General features: G+C 34.4%; 2 protein-coding genes and 1 long non-coding RNA gene across 3 annotated transcripts; all 3 read left to right on the forward strand.

Annotated features, from left to right (window-relative positions):
• The first annotated feature begins 3720 nt into the window (after window positions 1-3720).
• On the forward strand, window positions 3721-11078 carry LOC144557799 (chaperone protein dnaJ 10-like). The gene is made up of 10 exons (XM_078306391.1): window positions 3721-3887; window positions 3971-4085; window positions 4207-4266; window positions 6029-6111; window positions 6273-6432; window positions 7657-7786; window positions 8469-8806; window positions 9966-10046; window positions 10141-10287; window positions 10686-11078. Exons 2-10 carry the CDS (start codon window positions 3999-4001, stop codon window positions 10773-10775), a joined length of 1176 nt encoding a protein of 391 aa, XP_078162517.1. The 5' UTR covers window positions 3721-3887; window positions 3971-3998; the 3' UTR covers window positions 10776-11078.
• A 4608-nt stretch (window positions 11079-15686) lies between these two features.
• Window positions 15687-17471, forward strand: LOC144558124 (chitinase-like protein 1). The gene is made up of 3 exons (XM_078306861.1): window positions 15687-16240; window positions 16369-16522; window positions 16692-17471. Exons 1-3 carry the CDS (start codon window positions 15877-15879, stop codon window positions 17107-17109), a joined length of 936 nt encoding a protein of 311 aa, XP_078162987.1. The 5' UTR covers window positions 15687-15876; the 3' UTR covers window positions 17110-17471.
• A 2842-nt stretch (window positions 17472-20313) lies between these two features.
• Window positions 20314-21529, forward strand: LOC144558125 (uncharacterized). The gene is made up of 2 exons (XR_013512847.1): window positions 20314-20813; window positions 20909-21529. It is a non-coding gene; the product is annotated as an uncharacterized LOC144558125 (long non-coding RNA).
• Window positions 21530-22163: the final 634 nt, after the last annotated feature.

Genomic DNA, 22163 nt, shown 5'->3' on the forward strand with positions numbered 1-22163 from the left:
ACACACATAATACTGACCCCTACATCACCCCCGAATAGGCACTGGACACGTCGGTCACGCAAAAGTTGAGATATCTCAGAGGATATACACTCGTTGAAAAACTGTCCCCAATTTTAGGAAAATGAACGAATATGAAAATAAAGAGAGATATTCCATAACAAAATTCGTATAGCATAGTATATAAACATTTATTTTCAGTGATAATTTAATATTATTTTACTGCTCATGTAAAGATAATTCTTATTATTTTTAGTGCTAACAATATTGTATGGATGTATTTTTTTAGAATATCAAAAGCTATATAGAATTCACATTTGACAAAAAAAATTTGAATAGGATTCAAGTCTATTATTCAAGTGTGATTGCACTTTGCTTCGTTATGTTTATTAATTTCTGGTACAAAATTATATATATTTATCCCACCAATGTGAACATTGTACAAATATATTTTGTCAAGTACAAGTATTATACAAGAGTTAAGTATCGAAAAACAAAATCAAATATGCACAGTTGGAATTGTTCGGCAAGGGTAGTATGTAAGATTAAACTTAAATCTACACTAAAGATATCATGTTTAGTGTTTTTGAAGGAGCTTAATTTTTAGATAGCAGTTATGGAGATTTGATTTATGAATAGAGGAGTCTTGAGACTTTATCGGACAAAATAAAGCTAAATGTACATGTTCGGCGTGACTTCCTTAGGCTTCCTTTAGCCTTAATCTCTCTTAATCCTGTCGAACATGCACTCCTTAGGTAAGATTAAGAGAGCTCCTTAGTGAATGGCTTAAGGAAGCTACCCCTCGCCTTAAGATCCGACCCCTCCTTAGAGCCTTTTTTAAAGATTTTCTGGACAATTTTACCCTTGCTCCTTAAGACCCAGTTCTTTTTTTATTATTATTTGTACTTTCTCTCCCAAGTCTACCACTTAAATCTAGGTGCAAAAGCAAATGAAACTCCATTATTCTCGGATCAAATTGATGATTCTCAAGAACAAGCTTGTAAATCTAACGTCACAGGGATCTCCATATTGAAATGCTCTTTATTTTGAGATCCATATGGATAAGACAATTTTTCTTTCTTCTTCGCCTCTTTTCTTTTTTGCCCTGCCGCTCCTTTATGCGAAGTTGTTGGTTCGTCTCCTCCTTTTCTTGCTGACCGGAGATGGAATGGAAACTAGCAGTTCTCTCATGTTCCCTGCTGCCACTGCCGCCTCTTTCTTCTTTTCCTCGTATCCTCTCTTTCCACCATGACTTCTTGATGGATTTTTGTAATTTCTTGCTTTAACTTAAAATAACCAAGCATTTCTTGAATCGAATACCACATTTCTTTAGCTGAAGTTGAAAAATAAACAATTATGCTATTTTTGTTTGTATTGAAATTAAAAGCTATAAAAGCCTTTATAGGCTGTTATTCATTTGTATTTGCTGGTAAAGAAAGGAAAATAGATATGTTTGAATCTCTGTTTTGTATATCTCATCAAGCTGCTATTACATCGTTTATATAGAAAATGCAAATCATATAAAACAAACTAGAGTGTTGTGCTGTGAATAAAACAAGCAAGGCACAACGGATCAATTACCATTTATTGTTTTAATAAGCTATGACATTACAATTGAACTGATTTACTTTGAAGCTTGTAATACATTTTGTTAAGAAAAACTTTGTTGAATTGAAGCGCACTAAGAAATATGTAATATTTTCTTCTTTTTTTTAATTGTTTATGTCTCTTGTTTGTTAAATGATAGTATTATTTAAAACTCTATTTAGATTGGAGATTATGTTTTTATTATTATTATTATACTAGTTAAGTTAGTATCTCTGAATTTGTTCGTATCAGGATGTATCATACTCAAGCTTGCTTGCAACAGTAAAGAAATGAGTATTTAAGGAGGGAGGGTCATTTAGGTCTTTACATATGAAATACATATTTTATTCAAATAAATCTTCATTTTTAATTCTATTATCTTACCGAACAAGTGCTCCTTTGTAAGGATTAAAAAATTTAATCCTCCACCCTTAAGGAGGGTTGCCGAACACCCCCAATGAGATGATCTTAATCATTGTTAAATAACCAATGTTCGAAAGAATTGACTAGAAAAACTAAATGAACCTTGAGAAGATCTAAAGATACTTAATTCCTCCTTATCGAACGACACAGTTTATATATATATGCTAATGTAAACTATGGTAGGTTTATGATAGCTAGGTTTATAGACGGCCATGGTATGTTTTTGTTGAAAAAAAATACAAGGCGCCATTAAAGATCATACACATTTGATCATGATAAATCTTTTCTTTATTTCGTAGAGAAGTGCTGTCTTCTTTTGAACGGAGAGGAGGATAAAAATATTTTAAAGCACATTGCATTCATGCGTGTATCGTCGAAACACGCGTCCCCTTGTCATCGGATCGAATCAGATCCTTTTTCATCCACGACTTAAAGTAAACCATCAAGGCATCAATACACATAAAGTCATAATAGTAAATAATGAGAAGATAATAAAATCAAATTACAGATGCTCCAGATAGTTGTTTTCTAGAACGGGAATAGCGTAGAAAATGCTGTTAAATAATTAAATTGCTAGTCGTCAAGCTATGCTTTAATATATCCAATTAAGGCCAATTTGATCGTTTAAAATGATCATGAATTCTAAAGCAATAAAATAATTATACTTGCCAAAAACAAAGTTACTTATACATTATTTTTATTTTACTTGATTTTATTACATCACTAAACCCAACCGATCAGTGTCACTCAAATATTATTATTTTGTGTTGTTGTTTTATTTCACTTTTAGTTATACTTAACTATTGAGATAATATTTTTTTTGACAATCTTCAAAAAAGAAATTTAAATTTTAGATATGATTTATATTAACCTCATATCATATCTCTAAAAATGATGAATTTTAATTAATATATCACTACATATCAAGTGATTGAAATTTAATGGTTGGAAATTTAACGGTCCTCGATGCATCATCAAGCAATACTAAAATAACATAAAAATTGATTGTTACGATGTCTACATGTCAAGTAACATACCTATAAATTTATATTTTAGTTTCTATTTATTTTAATAATTTTAAATTATCATTAAAATTGTTTAAATATTTTTTGTCAAATATATTTTCCTTCTTTATTAATGTTGTAACCATTTGTCGAGCTCAATACCAGGATGAGAAAGCATCTATGATTGGATTGCCGAAATTTTTATTAATAGGAAATTAGAACGAATATGAGTTTTTTCAAGATATGAGAAAAAACATGTCCTCTGACTGTTATAGACTATCACGGTCAGGATTTTTTTTTTTTAATGAAATGACTGCATTTGAATGAAATTGCTGGCCGTGATAGTCTATAACGACCAATAATTTTTTTTTTTAGTTAATAAATAAGTGTAAGTGTGGAGATTTACGTTAATTTTGGCCGTGATAGTCTACAACAGCCAGAGGATATGATTAACTATCACGTTTTCTCTATATCTCGAAAAAACTCAGATTCGTTGTTCATTGTAGATATTAATTTAATTAATTTCCTATTAATAAAAATTTCGGATTGGATTGGCCATTGGTGAATACTGAATACTATACAACAACATGACTGGAAACTGGACGGCCTTTGAAACGGAGACGAATCAAAATCAATGTTAAGGTTAAGACCTAAGGATGACTAGTCAGTGCGTGGAAAGTCATGCGGTTGGCGAGAGGAAAGATACAAAGCTCTTCCATTTTCCCTCACGCGCTTGGTGGAGGAATCAACCCCTCTGCTCCTCCTCTCGTCCTCCGCTCCTTGTCTTCCTCTCCTCTCAAAATTACTGCTGCTATTATCAAATCAACCCTGCGGGATCTCCCAACCTCATCCCTTTCTTCTCCGAATCTCCGAAGAGTGAGCTTTTCAGATCGGTCGCTGATTTGCAAGAGGGATCGAGGTTCCAGTTGAAATATTAATATCGTCCGCTACTTGTTCAGATCTCGTAGTACTGCGGAAAAGCAGGAGATGGTGAGGGAGACTGAATACTATGATGTGCTAGGTGTCAGCCCTACCGCCACTGAGTCTGAGATTAAGAAAGCTTACTACATCAAGGTACTAATTTTCTTTTCTGTTTTTTTTTTCGTCTAGTATTACCTTACTACAATTATTGCAAATTCACAATTATGTACCTATTTTTTCGTTGACTGAACAAGTGTATTGTTTTGGGATGCAGGCAAGGCAGGTTCATCCAGACAAAAATCCTAATGATCCTCTTGCTGCTCAGAAGTTCCAGGCACGTTCATTTGTTATTTCATTTGCTTTAGTTACTAAAATTATAAGTTGCAAATGTTTTTGTTGCTTGGATAGATATTTTCAAGGTGTTTAGTTTTATTCTTCGTTTTCTTTTCAAATTAGTTTGAAGGTGTACAGTTGAAAGTAACACTACCTTCCATAGTCGAATATGCTCGAAAATTATCGTCTAGTTCTACCATTTTGTCTTCTGAAAAGATTAGTTGTGCATTTTCAGGATTCCACCACTGCTTGTCCTGTTTTCTTATCTCCTTGCAATTGTGACGTTACTATGTCTTTTTGTTCACAGAACATGCCATTTTCTTGATATAATTTACATTCATGAGGTCATCCCCTTGTTCCTTCCTTTGCCAATCACTCTGCATTTGATTATGCTGTTTGACCAAGACCACCCCGACCTATTTCACATACATATTCCTATTTCTTTCTATTCACACTATATTATTTCAATTACTATTATAGGGTATCTTAAGAGGGGTCTGCATCCAGGATAAATATGATTCGTATTTTAAGTAGTAATTTGTAGTCTTCTTCAGAATTTCAGCAAATTGCATAATAAAATGGCTCCTTACTAAGAGTCGGCAACTAAGTATCTGTTGGAAAGCACTCCACTCATACTTTTGTTGTTAGTATTATCAATAAGTTGAGTAATGTTGTCTGTCTGGTCAGTTCTTTTTAAGTATTAATTGGTAACTTAAACCAAGTCAGAGAGGTGTTGATGTTATTTACGGCCAGTTTTAAAATGAAAAAGTTAAACAGTAATCAACAGCCTAGTGCTGTCTATTGTTGCAGTATTCTGGCATTGGGGACATACTGATCCCACTTTGATCTACAATTAGCAATATAGCCTTTCTAGAGATAAAGCCTCTTATATGGTCAAGTCTTTTTTTTTTCCCTATTGCAACCTCTCAGTAGATTTCTTTCTTTATTTACTCAAAACTTTTGGTGACTTGTGGAAGATCTGAAGTGTGCCAACTAGCTACTGAGAGCTAACCTAGACAATTAAGGAAAAAGCTGACTTGTAGCCTTTTTGTTTATAGGCTCAGATTATAAATGTTACTAGGTAATCTAAATTCAATTGGGCTTGCTTGTATTGGCCAAAATGGTGAAGCCAAAGTCCTGTACTGGCTTTTTCCGCTCTGATGCTCACTACTGTTTAGGGCCCTTGAAGGTGGACAGGGCGAGTGAACAATCAAATCAGCATAAACAGATCTGTTATAGCCTGGCCAGACCGAAAGTAAAATTCAGAATGAAAAAAGAAGTGACTATGTCTTTTCTGGCTAACATTACTAACTTGACTAGTGATATTACTTCAAGGTCATTTTAGCAGAAACAGGCACCAGATTGGTTGAGTTCACTTAATATTCATTTGGTGAAGAACTGGTTGAGCAATAGTTTTTTATATTTTGTTTGTGTTGTTGTCATCGGCCTTTCTTTAGTGCTTTTACTCACTTCATTTACATGTTTACCATATAATAATACTGGCAATGCTATCTAAGGCCAACTTTATCTTGGTGAAAGTACATGAAAGATAAAATTTTATGGCCAATTGATTGGTGCAGTAGATAAGGACTTAATATAAGGAATATCATTCGCTGCATTTAAGTTCCTCTCCACATATCCCAATTAATTTTCTCATAAAAGAGGGACCCTTTGAGCTTTAGGTTATGTAAACTTGATTACTGTTTTGTTGGTGTTGATGGCTGATGCAGGAATAACAACTTAAGCATCTTTTTATAAAACAGGCTTTGGGGGAGGCTTACCAAGTCCTCAGTGATCCTGCACAGCGCGAGGCTTATGATGCTAACGGGAAAGCTGGTATTTCTACGTAAGTTCTCTGATCCTTCTCTTTACTCTTTTCCCACCTTTATTTTCTTAAGCAATTACACCCAAATTCTGGGAACAAGAAAGCATGAAAAGAAAACATTAGTTATTTCTTTTTGAAGTATTAAGAATGACTAATTTTACAGTGCATTGAAAATATTACAGGGATGCAATAATAGATCCAGCAGCAATATTTGCAATGCTATTTGGGAGTGAGCTTTTTGAAGAGTATATTGGTCAACTAGCCATGGCATCCATGTCTTCCCTTGATGTATCTGGTGATGGAGAACAAATTGATTCAAAGAAGCTCCAAGATAAGATGAGGGTACCAATTTTATCTCTTAAAAAAAAATTCCACCCCCCTCCAAACTATAACATTCTCTCTTCTTGGACACTTGCAACGGAGGTGTTTTAATGAACATGGAAGTTTCACAATTGAGAGAAGTCTTGAGGTTATTATTGTTGTTCTTTATTTTCTTCTATTGCTCAAAACAAAGTTTTGAAACAAGATACATTCTAAACAAAGTAAGAGCACAAACCCTGTCCTATAAAAAAATTAAGGAAAATAGTAGTAATCAATTAGTCTAACCATAACAGTCTCGTTATAGCCAACCAGAAGATGAGAAAATACATCATACAAACTAAAACAGCTCCCAATAATCTTACTCCTCATCAAAGCTCTTCAAACCAAAGACCTGATCATCTTCTTCTTCTGTGTTTTCCTCTGGATAGCTAAGGAGATCACCAGAGATTAGTAAACCAATGGTTTTATATCCATTAGGCTTACCCTTTTTGAATAAAACACGGTCATGCTCTGACAAAATTATCTAAAGAAGAATGTAACATTCTGAAATATTAATAATCTTTCTGAAAATTCATTTTTGGACCTATTCGCCATGTAAAAAAATAGCCTTAATTTGTAAAGTATAATCTTTTAAAAAAAATTCACATGCCACTAATGTGGCAGTTAACCCGTGCCCCTCCCCTTCGGTGGCCCTTGAACCCCATGGCCCCTTAATAACTCTCCCCCCCCTTCATTTCATGTCCAAGAAAAAAATAGATCCGGGAAAAATAAAAGAAAAGGAGCAGAGAGTAAATTTGCTAGTGAGAGAGGTCAGGGGAAAACTTGGGATTAGCTGCCACATCCTTTTTTTTTAAGTTTGCATTCTTACAATTTAAACCTTAAATTTTGAAGATTGCAAGGAGGTTCAAAAATGAATTATTATTGTTGTCCTTTTTTGCCGGGGTGGTAGGGAGGTTTAAAGCTTAAAAGTATAGGTAGAAGATTCCTGAAGGGGCTTCATCTATCTATCAGTCATTATTGGAAAATGTGTGCTAACAAACATTTCCAATAATACATCTAGACAATCCTAGTTTTCCCAAGGTGTAATTGAAATTTAACATTAATTTGTTGTAGCTTATTCATTGGTATATCTACTGTAGTTTTGAAGTCAATTCCTTGTAATCTTAGTTTGTTTAGTCCAATTTGAGGTTGTATCTAGGCCATATAATCCCCAATCAGACTAACAGCTTACCTTTTGGAATGAAGGTTGTTCAAAAGGAAAGAGAGGAGAAGCTAGCAGAGGCATTGAAAAATAAACTGCACATGTATGTTCAAGGTCATAAAGATGAATTTATCCAGCATGCGGAAGCTGAAGTTGTCAGGCTTTCTAATGCAGGTTCGAACCTCTCCTCTCATTGCCTTATTTAATATGAAACCCCCCCTCACAAAAGTAATATTTGTGGAATTTACTTTTCCTGACCTGTACAACAACATATTAGGTTCTTAAGAAGGCTAAACGAAATATCCTTCCTTATGCGTTGAAAGGATATGAAATCTGTCGTACCAAATCGAGGAGATTTAGCTTGTTGATCAACTCAGTTCCTCAAAATTTGCATTCTCCTAAAAAAATATCTTTGGATAGCTCACGGGCGCTTGGTATAATTCGAATAAAGTATGCCATTTTTATCCTTGTCAAATGGCTGTGCATAATATTCTCTATGGAGTGTTTCCTACTGGGGCAGATCCTGTAAAAGAGAACGGGGTCAATTGACCCCAGTTTGTTCCCAAATTTGATTTTGGTGTGTTGTATGTCAAATAAAAATGTTACTAATCTTTATTTGAACCCCATACTTGCAAAATATGTAAGACTGATTCCCTACACCAAAATTTTGCCTCCTCCCCTCATTTCCTATCCAGTTTAGCATTTCTTTCTTTAATGAGGTACACTTATGTAGTAGGATAGATTTATGTTACTGGTCTCAATTATTTATTTTTATTTTTTTTATTTTTGTATGGTCTTTCTTTAATGGAGTTGATCTGATGATATCTGTTTTTTCTTTTTGTTGTTGTTTGGTCAGCATATGGAGTGGATATGCTGAATACAATTGGTTACATTTATTCAAGGCAGGCAGCGCAAGAGTTGGGAAAGAAGGCAATTTTTCTTGGGGTGCCATTTGTGGCAGAATGGTTCAGGAACAAAGGACATTTTATCAAATCTCAAGTGACAGCTGCTACAGGTGCAATTGCTCTCATGCAACTGCAGGAGGACTTGAAGAAGCACCTCAGTGCTGAGGGTACCTATACTGAGGAAGAACTTGAAATGTATATGCAATCTCACAAGAAAGTCATGGTTGATTCCTTGTGGAAACTCAATGTTGCTGATATTGAAGCCACCTTAACCCGTGTCTGCCAGATGGTCCGTCTTCTCTTCCTCTTCCCCCCTTTTCTATATCTACGTTTTTTTTTAAATGCTTGGACCAAGTATTTTAGTCAAAGGCAGAACTATAAATTTATTATAGGGTATTCAATGAGGCATTGTGGTATCATGTATATCAATCATAGTTATAATTAGTACACTAACTATTTGGTGCAGGTTTATCCGTGCCAGTATGGTCTATGTGGTATATGATTTTTTAATAGTATTTTCACTTTAAAATACATAAAATGTAATGAATTAGTGGAGAAGATAAATAGTATTTAGTGAACTTCTACCATGTTATGCAAAACAATTGACTCAAAACACACATTTGTCTCAAAAGTCACATACCTGATATATAACAATTGAAGCAGGCAAGTCAATGTAAAAGGTTTCCCTTTTCGTACAATTGCATGCAATAGATTTTATCTCTTCTCCAAAATAAACAAATAGAAAAGAAAATAATTCAAAGAGACTTGCATATGCGGTGAGTTGATGACAGTGTGATCCAGCCACTCTTCACGTAAATGGCTCATACTGGATTAAGTAGCTACCACTTTGAAACCACTATGTTAATTTATCATTTTTCAATTGTTATGTCATCCAAAATATGTTGGATTGCACTTGCAAATTTTTTTCTTGTTGCATCATGTTTTGAAATATCAAGAAAATTTTAACATGTCCTTCCATTAAATAATGTTTTCCCAAATTCTTGGGTATTCTGTTGATTACCCAAGAGGCATGGATCCACCGATATTTATAATCTTGGTATAACATCAGTATTTCTAGTATTCCACCTGATAGCCAATAATATTTTAGTACGGTAAAGTCCATAAAAATGCTGACAACATTGCTCTCGTTGCCCAATGAGAGAACAAACTGAGTTAAAACAATCGGAGCATTATTTAGGTAACTTCTATGGAACATGGGTTAGTATATGAAATATATGGATATTGTCGTTCAAGATATCATTGATTTTATTAATAGGCATTGTTTGCAGGTGACCCAAAAAGATGGGGGGGTTAGATGCAAATATTAGAGGTGTTTGGTGTTATGGAATAAGGTAGAATATTGTGGGGGGAGAGGTGTAATTTGGAGGAACAAGTTTTTTCTCTCAAATTTTTGCAAAATTTGACTGTGCGCCTCAATTTTTTTATAGGTTTTGCAAGACAATAATGTCAAGAAAGATGAACTCCGTGCTAGAGCCAAGGGCTTGAAGATTCTTGGGAAAATATTCCAGGTAACTTTTAAAGTGCACATATAGTAAACCATTTTGGCACTTCATGTGCGGTAGGCCGGGAATTTGACAGAAACTATGTGTGTTATGGAAATAGAGAGTTAAAAATGGAAGCGAACCTGAAGCGTCAACAATAAATAGCAGCAGCAACATACGGAACTTGGAAGATGAGGGAAGCTCCCCAGATTCTTCACCTAAGTCTCGTCCAACTAATGATCAGGCATATCTTGCTCCTGTGCCCCCGGTACATTTTTTATCTTACTTTTGGAATGTTTCATGCATGCCCTCTACAAACAGTTAAATGTTGTATATCCCTTTGAAGACTGTACTAAACTACTAATGTTATAAATACATCTAAAACATGGAAAGATGATAATTGATACTCTCTGCCTTGTAATATCTTTATGAGTACCAACCAACATGGCCACCCTTTTTACTTGCTGATGTAGAAATAAACATTATGGAGGACTAGTTTTGGTCATATTTTAGAGAAGATAATGGAAATGGAGGATTGACAGCAATAATCATGTTTTGTAGAATGGTGCATTTATATGTTTGTCAGGGATAATAATTCCATGCATAATAGCATAACAATTGTTTGAAAAAGGAGAAGGTTTAATATTATGCATTCTGTTTTGGTAGAGTCCATATGTGGAGGCCCCCTATATTGGTGGTGCTCCCTGTCCGTTTCCAATGCCTATAGCTCCACCTGGTGCACAGAGGAATCCATGATTTTATTCCGGGGACTGTGCTGCATCACTTGTCTAAGCAGCTGCTCTTCTTCCTGGGGCTTTTCATTGTTATTGTACAACAATTTACTGTTTGTTTGGTCCCCATTTTTTATTTCCTTCTGTTGGTTTTTTTTAGTGAGTAGACAGCTCCCAGGGCTTTGTTTCATACATGCTTTTGTGTATAGGGGTGTTAGCGATTTGCTTTTTAGTGTTTTGTTTTTGCACCCTGATATTTGGTACAGGTAGTTATAGTACTGGATTGGATTGAATGGTCGGAGAGCTTCATACCTATTTGATGTTTCTACTTTGTTGTTACCAGGCCCTTACTGTTGAAATAACCATACTTTCATATTACTTTAGAGAGGAGCAGAGGTAATTGTAGTAGAACGTCGCATCACTGTCAGATTTATCAGTGCTATTAGTGGTATGTCCTGAGGTTATTTCTTCTCACACGTCTTTGCTTAATATACGGGTTTCTTATTCGGAGTGTTTATTGGCGCTGCCAAACATGGTTTGCATGCAATTGAAATCGGGTACACCTAAAATTAGTTGTTTTTCGAACTCAAAATCAAGTAATAACCACATCCTGAAAAGGGGACTAATAGCAAAACTAAATAGAAAGAGCATGTTGATTCCAAGAATGAAACATGAAGAAGCGAGATTTTCAGTGATGATAGCTTTTCTGGACCGTCAGAATTTTCTTCCACAACACGGTATAGCAGGGGCTTTAGAAAGGTGTGGAGTCCAGTTACACCAACTTAATAAACAAGAAATATGAATACTGCACTTCGCAGTGGGTGAAGAATCAGTACTCAAATAACCAGGCCACAACTGTACTTTCCTAAAGTCCTAATAAACAATAAAAATGATACATCCATCACAAAAATAGTTTAGTATTAGTTATTAACCGATATATATATATATTTTTTAGCTCATTTCACCCCTTTTGCTGTCATGCCCCCTGAAATATTATGTTCTTTCGATACATTACAGGTGGCATAAGCAATCTAGTGATTTCAACTAAATCAGTCAATGCGAACTACTCATGGGCTCCACTTTCTTTTTGTATGGGGTGTCATCAAAATTTAATGAGAACTTGGGAATGAATACAAACAGCAAATAAATAATATGCAATGTGCCCCAATCCACCAAACTATTATAAAAATCGGGGGAATAAATAAGGACCTTTAATAATGACAGGTGATACACGAATAATGAAAGGTTGAGTGTGATAATAGCATCCCAATTCTGCACGCCGTTACTGCATCCCGATTCCCGAAAGATTTCTGGTTAGGATTATACAGGACGGGCAGCACCCCAAGCTGCCGAAATTTTTATTAATCGGAAATTAATTAATTAAATATTGATAATGGAGAACGAATCTGAGTATTTTGGAGATATAGGAAAAACGTAATAGTTTATAACGTTCTCTGGACATTATAGACTATCACGGCCTGAAACAGTGTCAGTTTCTGCCAAAACAGTATCAGTTCCTGCCAAAACAGTATCAGTTCATGTCAAAATAGGATCTATTTCTGAAAGAAACAAGGGTCGAAACAGGCTATTTCTGGCCATAATGGCATATAACATCTAGATAACGTTACAAACTATCACTTTTTCCATATATCTAAAAAAAAAAACTCAAATTCGTTCTCGATATTTATTTAAATAATTTCCAACTAATAAAAATTTCGGCCCAAGCTGCCCCAACCTGCAGAAACTGTTCGTACAGAACGTAAAAGGTATTTACACCATCTATATTGATTGAAAAAAAAAAACTAAAAACTATTTACTTGAAAAATTCACTCTTAAGAACGTTAGCAGTATCCTCTGCTCAAAATATCTTTATAAATTATACCGAATATTTATACTCCATATACGTTTTGTCTAAACTACTTAAAATCAATTTATCTGCTTATTTATAATTATAAATAAGTTTTATACGAATGCATTACACTTGCATGAAAAACATTTATACCAAATACTTGCAGTGTCCATACATTTTTTCTGAGTTATTCCATCAAAACTTATGCTTCTATATAATTACCAGTATCGTGCCCGTGCGTTGCAATGGAACATAAGGTTAAGACAAAAAAAATTATGAAAAAAAAACATTCAATAAAATTAATAATTATTCAAAAATTGAGGGACATGATCTTTTACAAGAATTATATGAATTTGTATTTTTAATTACTTTTGAATCGTGATTTATTATAATAATTTGATGATGTGATTTTAAGTACCAATGATTTCAAATAATAGCTTTCTAATTTTAAATTAATTTGTACAAATATAGAATACCTGATACAGGTGATCAGATATAATACCCATGCCGTAAGCAAATTGAATGAAGAAACATGAAATTAAAAATACATTGGTATTTTAAGTACCCGCATATAATCAAAATTGATAATATTTCTAGAATTCTCACTGCAATAGCTATAGAAACATAGAAGAGTAATAAGGAATGAAATAAGGAAACATAATTGTATCGCTAAATTAGAGAAGGAGAAATAAGGAAACAAATTATATCACTCAATTTCAGAGTTTATTTAATTTTAATTGTAATACATTGTGTGGTAGTACGTGTGGCGAGTATATTTTTAGTTAAATTTAGACTTCTATATATTATTCAGATGCATTTAATCAAAAGAAGATAAATTATGTAATTGGAGGGTTGAGATTAAATCCGAAATTTCATTTTTCAATCGTAGCCATTGGCGGATCGGACATGCAATGTGCTTAGTAATGGAATGAAGAAATGAAGATAAACAAATTTTATTAGAATAGTTTCCTCTCAAAAAAATTCTTTATGCTCCTTTTGAAAAGTGTTTATATCAAATACATGCAACAAATGTAAGAACGTGCTTATACCAAATTCACACATTGTTCACACATTTCTCGAGGACGGAATCTCTTGTCACAAATAAATACTCGAACGATCTTCTGATATTAACGTGCCTTACATTCATTTTAAAATGTATTTACGCTTACAGTGTTCATATACTTCGTCTGACAACTATTTTATCAAATATTATAGTAAGGGGTTAGCCAAATTTTCAAGCTATAATGGTCAAATGTAAATGGAGTCAATTATATAAATTTTTCATGCTACGAATGAAAATCAATTTTAAAGTATTCATAGCATTTTACTCTAAACTATGTAAAAAAATGTGTACAAGCAGGGGCGGAGTCAGATTTTCTGGCTATGGGGGTCAAACTAAATGGGGTCAATCATATAAAATTTTCATGTTGCGAATGAGGGTCAGTTTTACTGTATCCGTAACATTTTACTTTAAACCATATAGAAAATTGAGTACAAGTATATAAATTTTGAAAGAAAAAATGGGGATCAGTTGATCCCCATTCTCAAATAGTAGCTCCGCATCTGTGTACAAGTATAGAAAATTTAAAAATAAATGAGGATCAATTGACCCACATTCCTTTAATATACCTTTGCTGTTGATTATAGTTATATAGATAATCATAAACAAAGTTAATTGATATGATCTTCTCCCATTAAATTGTCTGTACTTCTTTTAAAAGTATATCCTAAATTCTAATACAGTTTTCCTCAAAAAATTCAAATACAGTTCATTCACATGAGAATGGTATGTTTGACAGTGTCCTCTCACAAAATATTTTTTGCTTTATTGGAAAACTATTTATACCAAACACATATTATTTATACATTTTATTTTGAATGATTTATGAAAAATACTGTTCTCTTAAAAAACCTTTTACCATTTCTGTAAAAAAAATTATATCAAACATAAAAGGTGTTCATGCATTTCGTTTGCAAAAATGGCGGAATGCAATCCCTTGGAGGTGTTGCCATAAGTTTGCATTTTTCAACTTTTTAGTATATTTACTTGCTGATCTTTCGTTATTTATCTGTTTCTTCTGAATTCTGCCCTTCGTACCCCAAGTCCGCAAGAACTTTCTGTACTGAACAAAACGGTGATGGGCTAATGGTCCAGGAGAAACATTCATTCCGATAAAGTCGCCTAATCAAAGCAATGTTTGAAGAAGAACAATCAATAGTACTAACATGTATTTTTTTTTATTAAATACCAAAAAATAGGCAGTGGGTGTATGAACAATGTCTCAAAGGGAAATTTTATGTATACTCCTCAAAAATCTCAAAATTACATATTCCCTCCTCTAATATTAATTATATCATACGTATCTTTCTCAAAATCTCATAAGTTTACCCAATTCATTGACTTATCTATTAAAGCTCATTTTAAAATTTTAAAATATGCATTTTTCCGTAAACTAAAAAATAAAAGCATGTCGTATGTGCAAGAAAATTATTATGTTTTCTAACTAATCGGGTTTCGAGAACAAATAATTTATTTCTCTACTTGTAACACATATAAAGCGTCATTTATGCATATGCCTATATGAGCTGACTAAATAAGAAAATGAATTATTTGCTCTCAAACCGATCAATTAGAAGGCTAAACATTTCTCTTAAACATATTACATTTTTTTTATATTTTTTAATAAGATGAAATAGTTAGTTTATAAATTTAAAATGAACTTTAAATTTTTAATAGAAAAATCAATAAATTGATTTTATTTGTAAGTTTTTAAAATTTAGAAGGGTAAATTTGATATCCTGAATTGTAGAGGAGGAAAAACGTAATTTCAAAATACTTAAGGGAAATACTTGAAATTTCCCTTTTTCAAAAGTTAAAACAGTACTGACCTAATTAAGTAAACCCAAAACCTTTGATTGGAATAAAAGCGAGAGTGTCGGTGAGAGAGAAAGAATGGGGTTGAGAAATCACCTTCCGAAAACAATAAACGGAGCTGTCATAGGAGGAAATTGACTAGCGACCCGACACAGGTCCTACCATGGCCCAATTGCCAGCACACCAACCACTCTCTCTCTCTCTCTTTCTTTCTGCATCTGAAAGGCACTCCCCTCCCTCTCCTCTCTACTTTTAACTAAGGACCTTTCCTCTACCGTCTTATTATTATTTCACACCTCGTCTCCTTCTCTCTCAGCAAACCAACCACATTTCTCCTCCAGCAAGCAAACAAAAAGAAGAATATTCCCCTGTTTTTTCCTTGGACTAAATTTGAGGCCGATAATGGGGAGGAGCAAGAGTTGGATATGGGCAGCATTGGTGGTGGTGATGCTACTGCTGGTGGTGGCAGAGGGAAAGAATCCATTCGAGAAGAAGGAGAAGGTTTGTGACAAGGGGTGGGAGTGTAAGAACAGCAAATTCTGCTGTAACGAGACCATCACCGACTTCTTCCAGGTGTACCAGTTTGAGAACCTTTTCAGCAAGCGCAATGCCCCTGTTGCGCATGCCGTCGGGTTCTGGGACTACCAGTCCTTCATCCTCGCTGCCGCGGAATACGAGCCCCTCGGTTTCGGCACCACTGGTGGCAAACATATGGGGATGAAGGAGGTCGCCGCATTCCTAGGCCATGTTGGCAGCAAAACCTCTTGTATGTTCTATTTCAGATTCCTCTTTTTATTTTATTTTTTTCTCTGGCTGTGTTAAGTTAGATCTGTCAAAGAAATTAGCAATATCCAATTCAATAATTTGCACAATTTAATTTGAACATGTGTAAAGGTGGATATGGTGTGGCCACTGGTGGTCCTTTGGCTTATGGTCTCTGCTACAACCATGAAATGAGTCCTAGCCAAAGTTACTGTGCTGAAGACCTCAAGTATCCTTGTGTTGAGGGTGCTGAATACTACGGCCGAGGAGCTCTTCCAGTATACTGGTGAATTATTTTCTGAATGCAATTGTTTAAATTACTTTCCAAAATTAATTGCAATATTAGTTTGTAACATCAAAGTTAAGCCGATTCCACATCTAAATTAAGTCGATTTCTAATTCTCCGGTTTGGGGATAAAGGGCCTGTTTGTTAATGTATGATATATTTTGAGCAGGAACTCCAACTATGGGATAATTGGTAATGGTATCAAGGTGGATCTATTGAACCATCCGGAATACCTGGAGCAAAATGCAACCATTGCATTCCAGGCGGCATTGTGGAGGTGGATGACACCTATGAACAAGAAGCAGCCATCTGCTCACGACGTGTTTGTTGGTAACTGGAAGCCAACCAAAAACGACACTCTCTCCAAGAGGCTTCCTGGCTTCGGTGCTACCATGAATATCCTCTATGGTGATCTTGTTTGTGGTCAGGGTTTTGTTGATTCCATGAACAACGTCATTTCTCACTACCAATACTACCTTGACCTGATGGGTGTAGGCCGTGAACAGTCTGGAGACAATTTGGATTGTGCCGAACAAGTCGCCTTCAACCCAACTGTTGCTCCAACTCAACCTGCTGCTACCTCCTAGACCACCCAGAGGTAGGGATCTAATAGTTTATCATTTGATGGAACGGGTGCCTTGTTCGTCCTGAACACCCTCCATGTTTTGTTTCCCATGAGTTAGTTATTATTGGGTTTGAAGAAATGATATTGTTATTTGTTTGTGGTGAATAAGCTGTTTTATTGTTGATACCAGTTGATTGTAATACTATCCAAGGGAATCCCTTGTATTGCACCTATGTGTGTTTGTTTGTGTTAAACTGTGTATGATTACAATATTTGTTAGTGATTCTCTTAAATTGTAAAGAGGTTTGGTATGTATACTTTTTATAATGTGTATACTTTTTTTATAATATGTACAGTTGCAATTTAATGAATTTGTCTGTTCAATTCTGGGCTCGAGTCTCATGATCAGTTAGTTCTATACTGGTAGCATTCTCTTCATTAGTTTTCTTTTGCTATCCCAATTTTGAAACATGTTGAGATGCCCTGGGTAAAAATAAAACGAAGCAAGTTAAGGTGATGAGGGGTTCTATGCTCATGAGACCAAAAGCTATTATAATGGAGTCCTGGCCGTCAGATTGGCATATTTAATTGATGTGGATCTGTTAATCAATTACTCAAAAAAAATTTTTTTGAAAAAAAAGGCTGAAAAGCCCGTTTCATTACGAAACTGGTTAACATTAAACTACTTCTTCAAAATAAAGCTAAAGTTCAAAGGGGTAAACAGTCCCCATAAGCAGGTACAACGACATCATGCATCCAACCAAAGAGTTAACAAAACACCAAAAGTAAACTCCAGTCTAGGCTGGGGTCAAAACAAAAGCAGTAAGTTTGTTATGTTCTGTTTTTAAGAGCAACGCAGCTAGCTAAGAAGAGGAGCTAGTTCCTTCTTCTTCAGAGGAAGGCAGGTGGAGCACTGGAGGAATTCGTATCCTCTGCATTAACTCAAAAGGGAATCTTGACCATCCGATCTGTTTGAAGATTCGTGCAGTCTAAATCTGTACTAATATTAAAGGCCTCCTATATCATAAGCAGGAACCGGATTGGCTCCGTTTAAAATCAGACAGTTGATATTCATTAACCCAAAAGATTCCTTTTTGAGTTAATGCAGAGGATACGCATTCAGCACTGGAGTTGGGGGGAGCAACTTGCACAGGGATGAGGTTGGTATCTTGAGGCATCCACTTATGCAGCTCAGCAGAGCCAAATACTATTTCATTGAAAATGTTATTTCCTGAGGGCCACATTTGTTAGAACATATAATTATGGCAATCCTAGAAAACAAGGGGAGTGCTATTCTAAGGCCATTATTTGATATTTTGAGAGCTGAGAGAATTTTTTTTCTTAAATTCCGATTTTGCCCTTACTCATTCTTTCTAAAGTAATTAAGAAGGGAGCTAATAAAGGAGAAGAAAATGGAAATGAATCAGTTCCAAATTTCTTATCGCCTGTACGCCAAGTCACTCTTCCTCCAATAGTCAAAAATGGAAATATTAGATTTCAAATCTTTCTTTGTCCAAATCGGAGAGAAACTCGGAACGAAATCAAATTTTATTATATTGATTTTAAACCTTTCCTCTATGGGCACCAGAAAATCAAATTTTATCAGTATCAAGAGAAAGTCAGTACTCAAATGGGGATTAATTGAGGCATCTGATTTGAGATCGAACTACAATCGTGAAGAAGAACAACGTTCAGTTTTTTCATTCACTCTGAATGATTCAAACTTGAAGTGAGTAACCGACAAAAAGAGGTAAGCTGCAAACTTATTTTTGAACTCCTTCATATATGATCTTTTTTTCCTAATCTCTAAAATTCGTAAATAGGATGATTGAACTGTATGTTGGTTCCAAGTACTTAATGTATGAACTATTCATATTTAACAATAGTTGAATGCCAATAAAGTGTTTGATGAAATGCTTGAAACAAAAGCTAAGCTGTATTTCATTTATATTGTTGATTATTTTGGAATTATTGCTAAATTTTTTAATGTTAAGCTATGGTTCATGTTAGACTTGATTATTGGTTTAGATTTCACTAGCTTGTTTTACTCAATTTTATCAGACAGTATAGATAAACCAAAATTTATGGAGATGTTTTAGCTTAGTGGTACATAATAATAACCCTTAGATGAAATCTTGCAAATGTTACCCTATAACCTATAACTCTAGGCGAAATATATCATGATTTGCTCATTTATTTCGTTTATGACTTACCAATGTAATGTCTCTATAACCAATTTACCGGCAAGTCAATTGATCTCCAATATCCCCCGTTTATACTAGCTCCACTGGTAAATTCGTGTTTTTTTTTTTTCCTTTTTTTCATACTTGAGCCTTTGAACTACAGGTCTACCAAGTTTTGTTAACAGAGAGAAGAATTGATATTGAATAGCTTGATCATTCATTAACAGATGTTGATGATAATATAAAAGACAATTTAGAGATATAGAATTAATCTGAAGAAAATATACATACATAAATTCATGTAAAAGGTTTTTATGATACCTTACATTTTTTTTCCTTCATTAATATTTAAGAATCACAATTTACATATAATTTTAAGGCACTTTGTTCTTTGTTGACAGATGAATCTTAACGAGCCGATCAATAATGATGGCATAGAGAATGAAAAGTTCGAGTTAATTAAGTTAAGCTTTGAGACACCTGATGAGTTGATCAAGGGAACACGTGTTTTTTTCTCAGAAAAAGGGTATGGTTTATCAATTCGTAGCTCGAGAAAAGATAAGTATGTAGTTTTGGGGTGTGACAGAGGTGGTTGTTATCGAGACCAACGCAATGTTTCGATAGAGTAAAGAAAAAGAACAACTACAAGCCGTTTAACAGATTGCCCATTTCAGATTAAGGGGAAACGACAAGATAATGGGTTATGGATGATTGAAATAAAGAACTATTTACACAACCATGAAGCTTCGATTGATGTAATCGAACATCCTATATGTCGTAGGCTATCGCAAGAAGAAATAAGAAGTGTTGACCATATGAGCAAATCTGGAATACCGCCAAGGCAGATTATTTCTTCTCTTCGGCAAACTAACTCCAAGCTTTCTGCAATCTCAAAAACTATTTACAATGCAAAAGCAAAAATTCGCAAAGATAATCTAGCGGGTCATTCGGTCATTCAAGCTCTTGGATGAGCTTGCCCAAGGTGGTTTCATGTACGACATTTTAAATGAAGGAGGCCATCTCACCCATATGTCATAATGGGCATTAAAATAGTTTAGTAAAATTCTTGGTGAGAAACAACCTTATGTCATAATAACTGACAGAGAGTTTGCATTAATAAATGCAATTAATATTGTTTTTCCATATTGCAAACATTTATTGTGTGTGTGGCATATAGAGAAAAACATATTGACAAAGTGTAAAAAGTATTTTGAAACCGAAGAGATTTGGGTATGTTTTTTGAGTTTTTGGAAAAAGGTAGTATATTCTTCAACTGAGCTTGAATATAACGAACATTTGAAAGAATTTGAATCAAGCTACATGGAGAAAAAGAAAGCATTGGAGTATATTGAAAATGTGTGGCTACCATTGAAAGAGAAGTTTGTCAGTGCATGGACTGATGAATACTTGCACTTTGGCAACCGTGCATCTTCACGAGCAGAATCAGCACATGCCAAACTTAAGAAGTATTTACCAGTTTCAACCGGTGATCTTTATGAAGTGCGGATGAAAATATGCTGAAAATGAATTCAATGAAATTAAGGTACTGTCAGCATATACTTTATGTTCTAATTTCAAATATTTATTTATGTAACTTTAGAATCACTTAATTTTTTGTTGCCTAAATTTTTCTTGTAGGCACGACTTGCAAGTGAAAAGATGCATCTACTTCACATTTGCAATACTTCATTTTTTAAAAAGGTTGTTTACCATGTATCTATTTATGCTCTCAAAGAGCTACACAAACAATACATGAAAGCAAAGTTGGGTACTATGAGTGTGATTTGCAATGGGCAATTTACTAAAACCATGGGTCTTCCATGTGCTCACAAAATGATTAATTGGAGAAAAGAGGCATTAATTCTTGACTTGATACACTCACAATGGCGAATTGATGGAAGGACCTTGAGTGTTTATGCGGCTATACTCAATGATGACCATGATGATGGCTTTAGTGTCATACTCGAAGAACTTCGCACCAAATATCAAGAATGACCAGCTTCTAAAAAAAAGACTATTCGTGAAAAAATGAAAGAACTCGTAAATCAATCTAATGTCCCCTTCGAGCCTAATACCCGACCTCCTAAAGGCCATCCACCAAAGTCAAATAATAAGAGAAAGGCGGTAAGTTCTACGCGTCGAGATCCTTCTGGTTTTGAATTTGTCGAAGCTTCCCGTCGAAGCGGTTTAAGTGAAAGACTTGATTGTGGAAATGCAAGTTTATTTGATTTAAATGTAAGTTCCTCTATTTGGGAATAATAAAGTGTGTAGGCTGCAAGGAACTTGGGGTATTTTGGAATAAATAGTTACAGTTTCTGTTGTGCTAAGGTTGTTGTAATTCAAGGAGTATTTTGGTAGAGTAAAGCATTAATTTATACTTTTTTTGTGAACTTATGGTTGTATGGATATTTTCGATTCAATGCTGCTTATTTCCACTCTAGAGCTCAGCAGGTGTCTATACCATTTTTTAATTTGATTTAATTGGGTATCATACAGCCTGTTAACAAAATTCGGTTCTGTTTTTGAAAAAAAATTGTAGTTTTGTATTAAGTCAGACGAAAACAGTTTTTTTTTTTTATTATAGATGAAAGCAGTTAATAATTCTAATTGATATATATCTAATCAAACAATAGTAGTAGAGGTTTATTTTTTAATGGCAAGAAAGATGATTGTTACTTGACCAAGGGGAGAATGATAGTGAAACTGACGAACAATCAGTGTCGGGTTCATCAGATAGGAGCTCCAGTGGCACGCCTAATTTGTTTCAGCCTTTCATGTGAAAATAGATAGCTTTGGTATTGATAAAAAATTGTTGCCAAAATTACAATTTTTCTCTTTTGGTAGGAGTAACATCCTTTGTTAAATTTTTTCCTTTATTAACTTTTATATTAAT

Source organism: Carex rostrata, chromosome 8, assembly GCF_964058835.1.
Source record: "Carex rostrata chromosome 8, lpCarRost1.2, whole genome shotgun sequence".
NCBI lineage: Eukaryota > Viridiplantae > Streptophyta > Magnoliopsida > Poales > Cyperaceae > Carex > Carex rostrata.

Coding starts and splice junctions, on each gene's coding strand:
- LOC144558124 (XM_078306861.1), top strand. CDS start 15,877: ATGGGGAGGAGCAAGAGTTGGATATGGGCAGCATTGGTGGTGGTGATG. Junction 16,241..16,368: donor TGTTGGCAGCAAAACCTCTT/GTATGTTCTATT, acceptor ACATGTGTAAAG/GTGGATATGGTGTGGCCACT. Junction 16,523..16,691: donor GGAGCTCTTCCAGTATACTG/GTGAATTATTTT, acceptor TATTTTGAGCAG/GAACTCCAACTATGGGATAA.
- LOC144557799 (XM_078306391.1), top strand. CDS start 3,999: ATGGTGAGGGAGACTGAATACTATGATGTGCTAGGTGTCAGCCCTACC. Junction 7,787..8,468: donor TGTCAGGCTTTCTAATGCAG/GTTCGAACCTCT, acceptor TTGTTTGGTCAG/CATATGGAGTGGATATGCTG. Junction 10,047..10,140: donor TTCTTGGGAAAATATTCCAG/GTAACTTTTAAA, acceptor TTATGGAAATAG/AGAGTTAAAAATGGAAGCGA.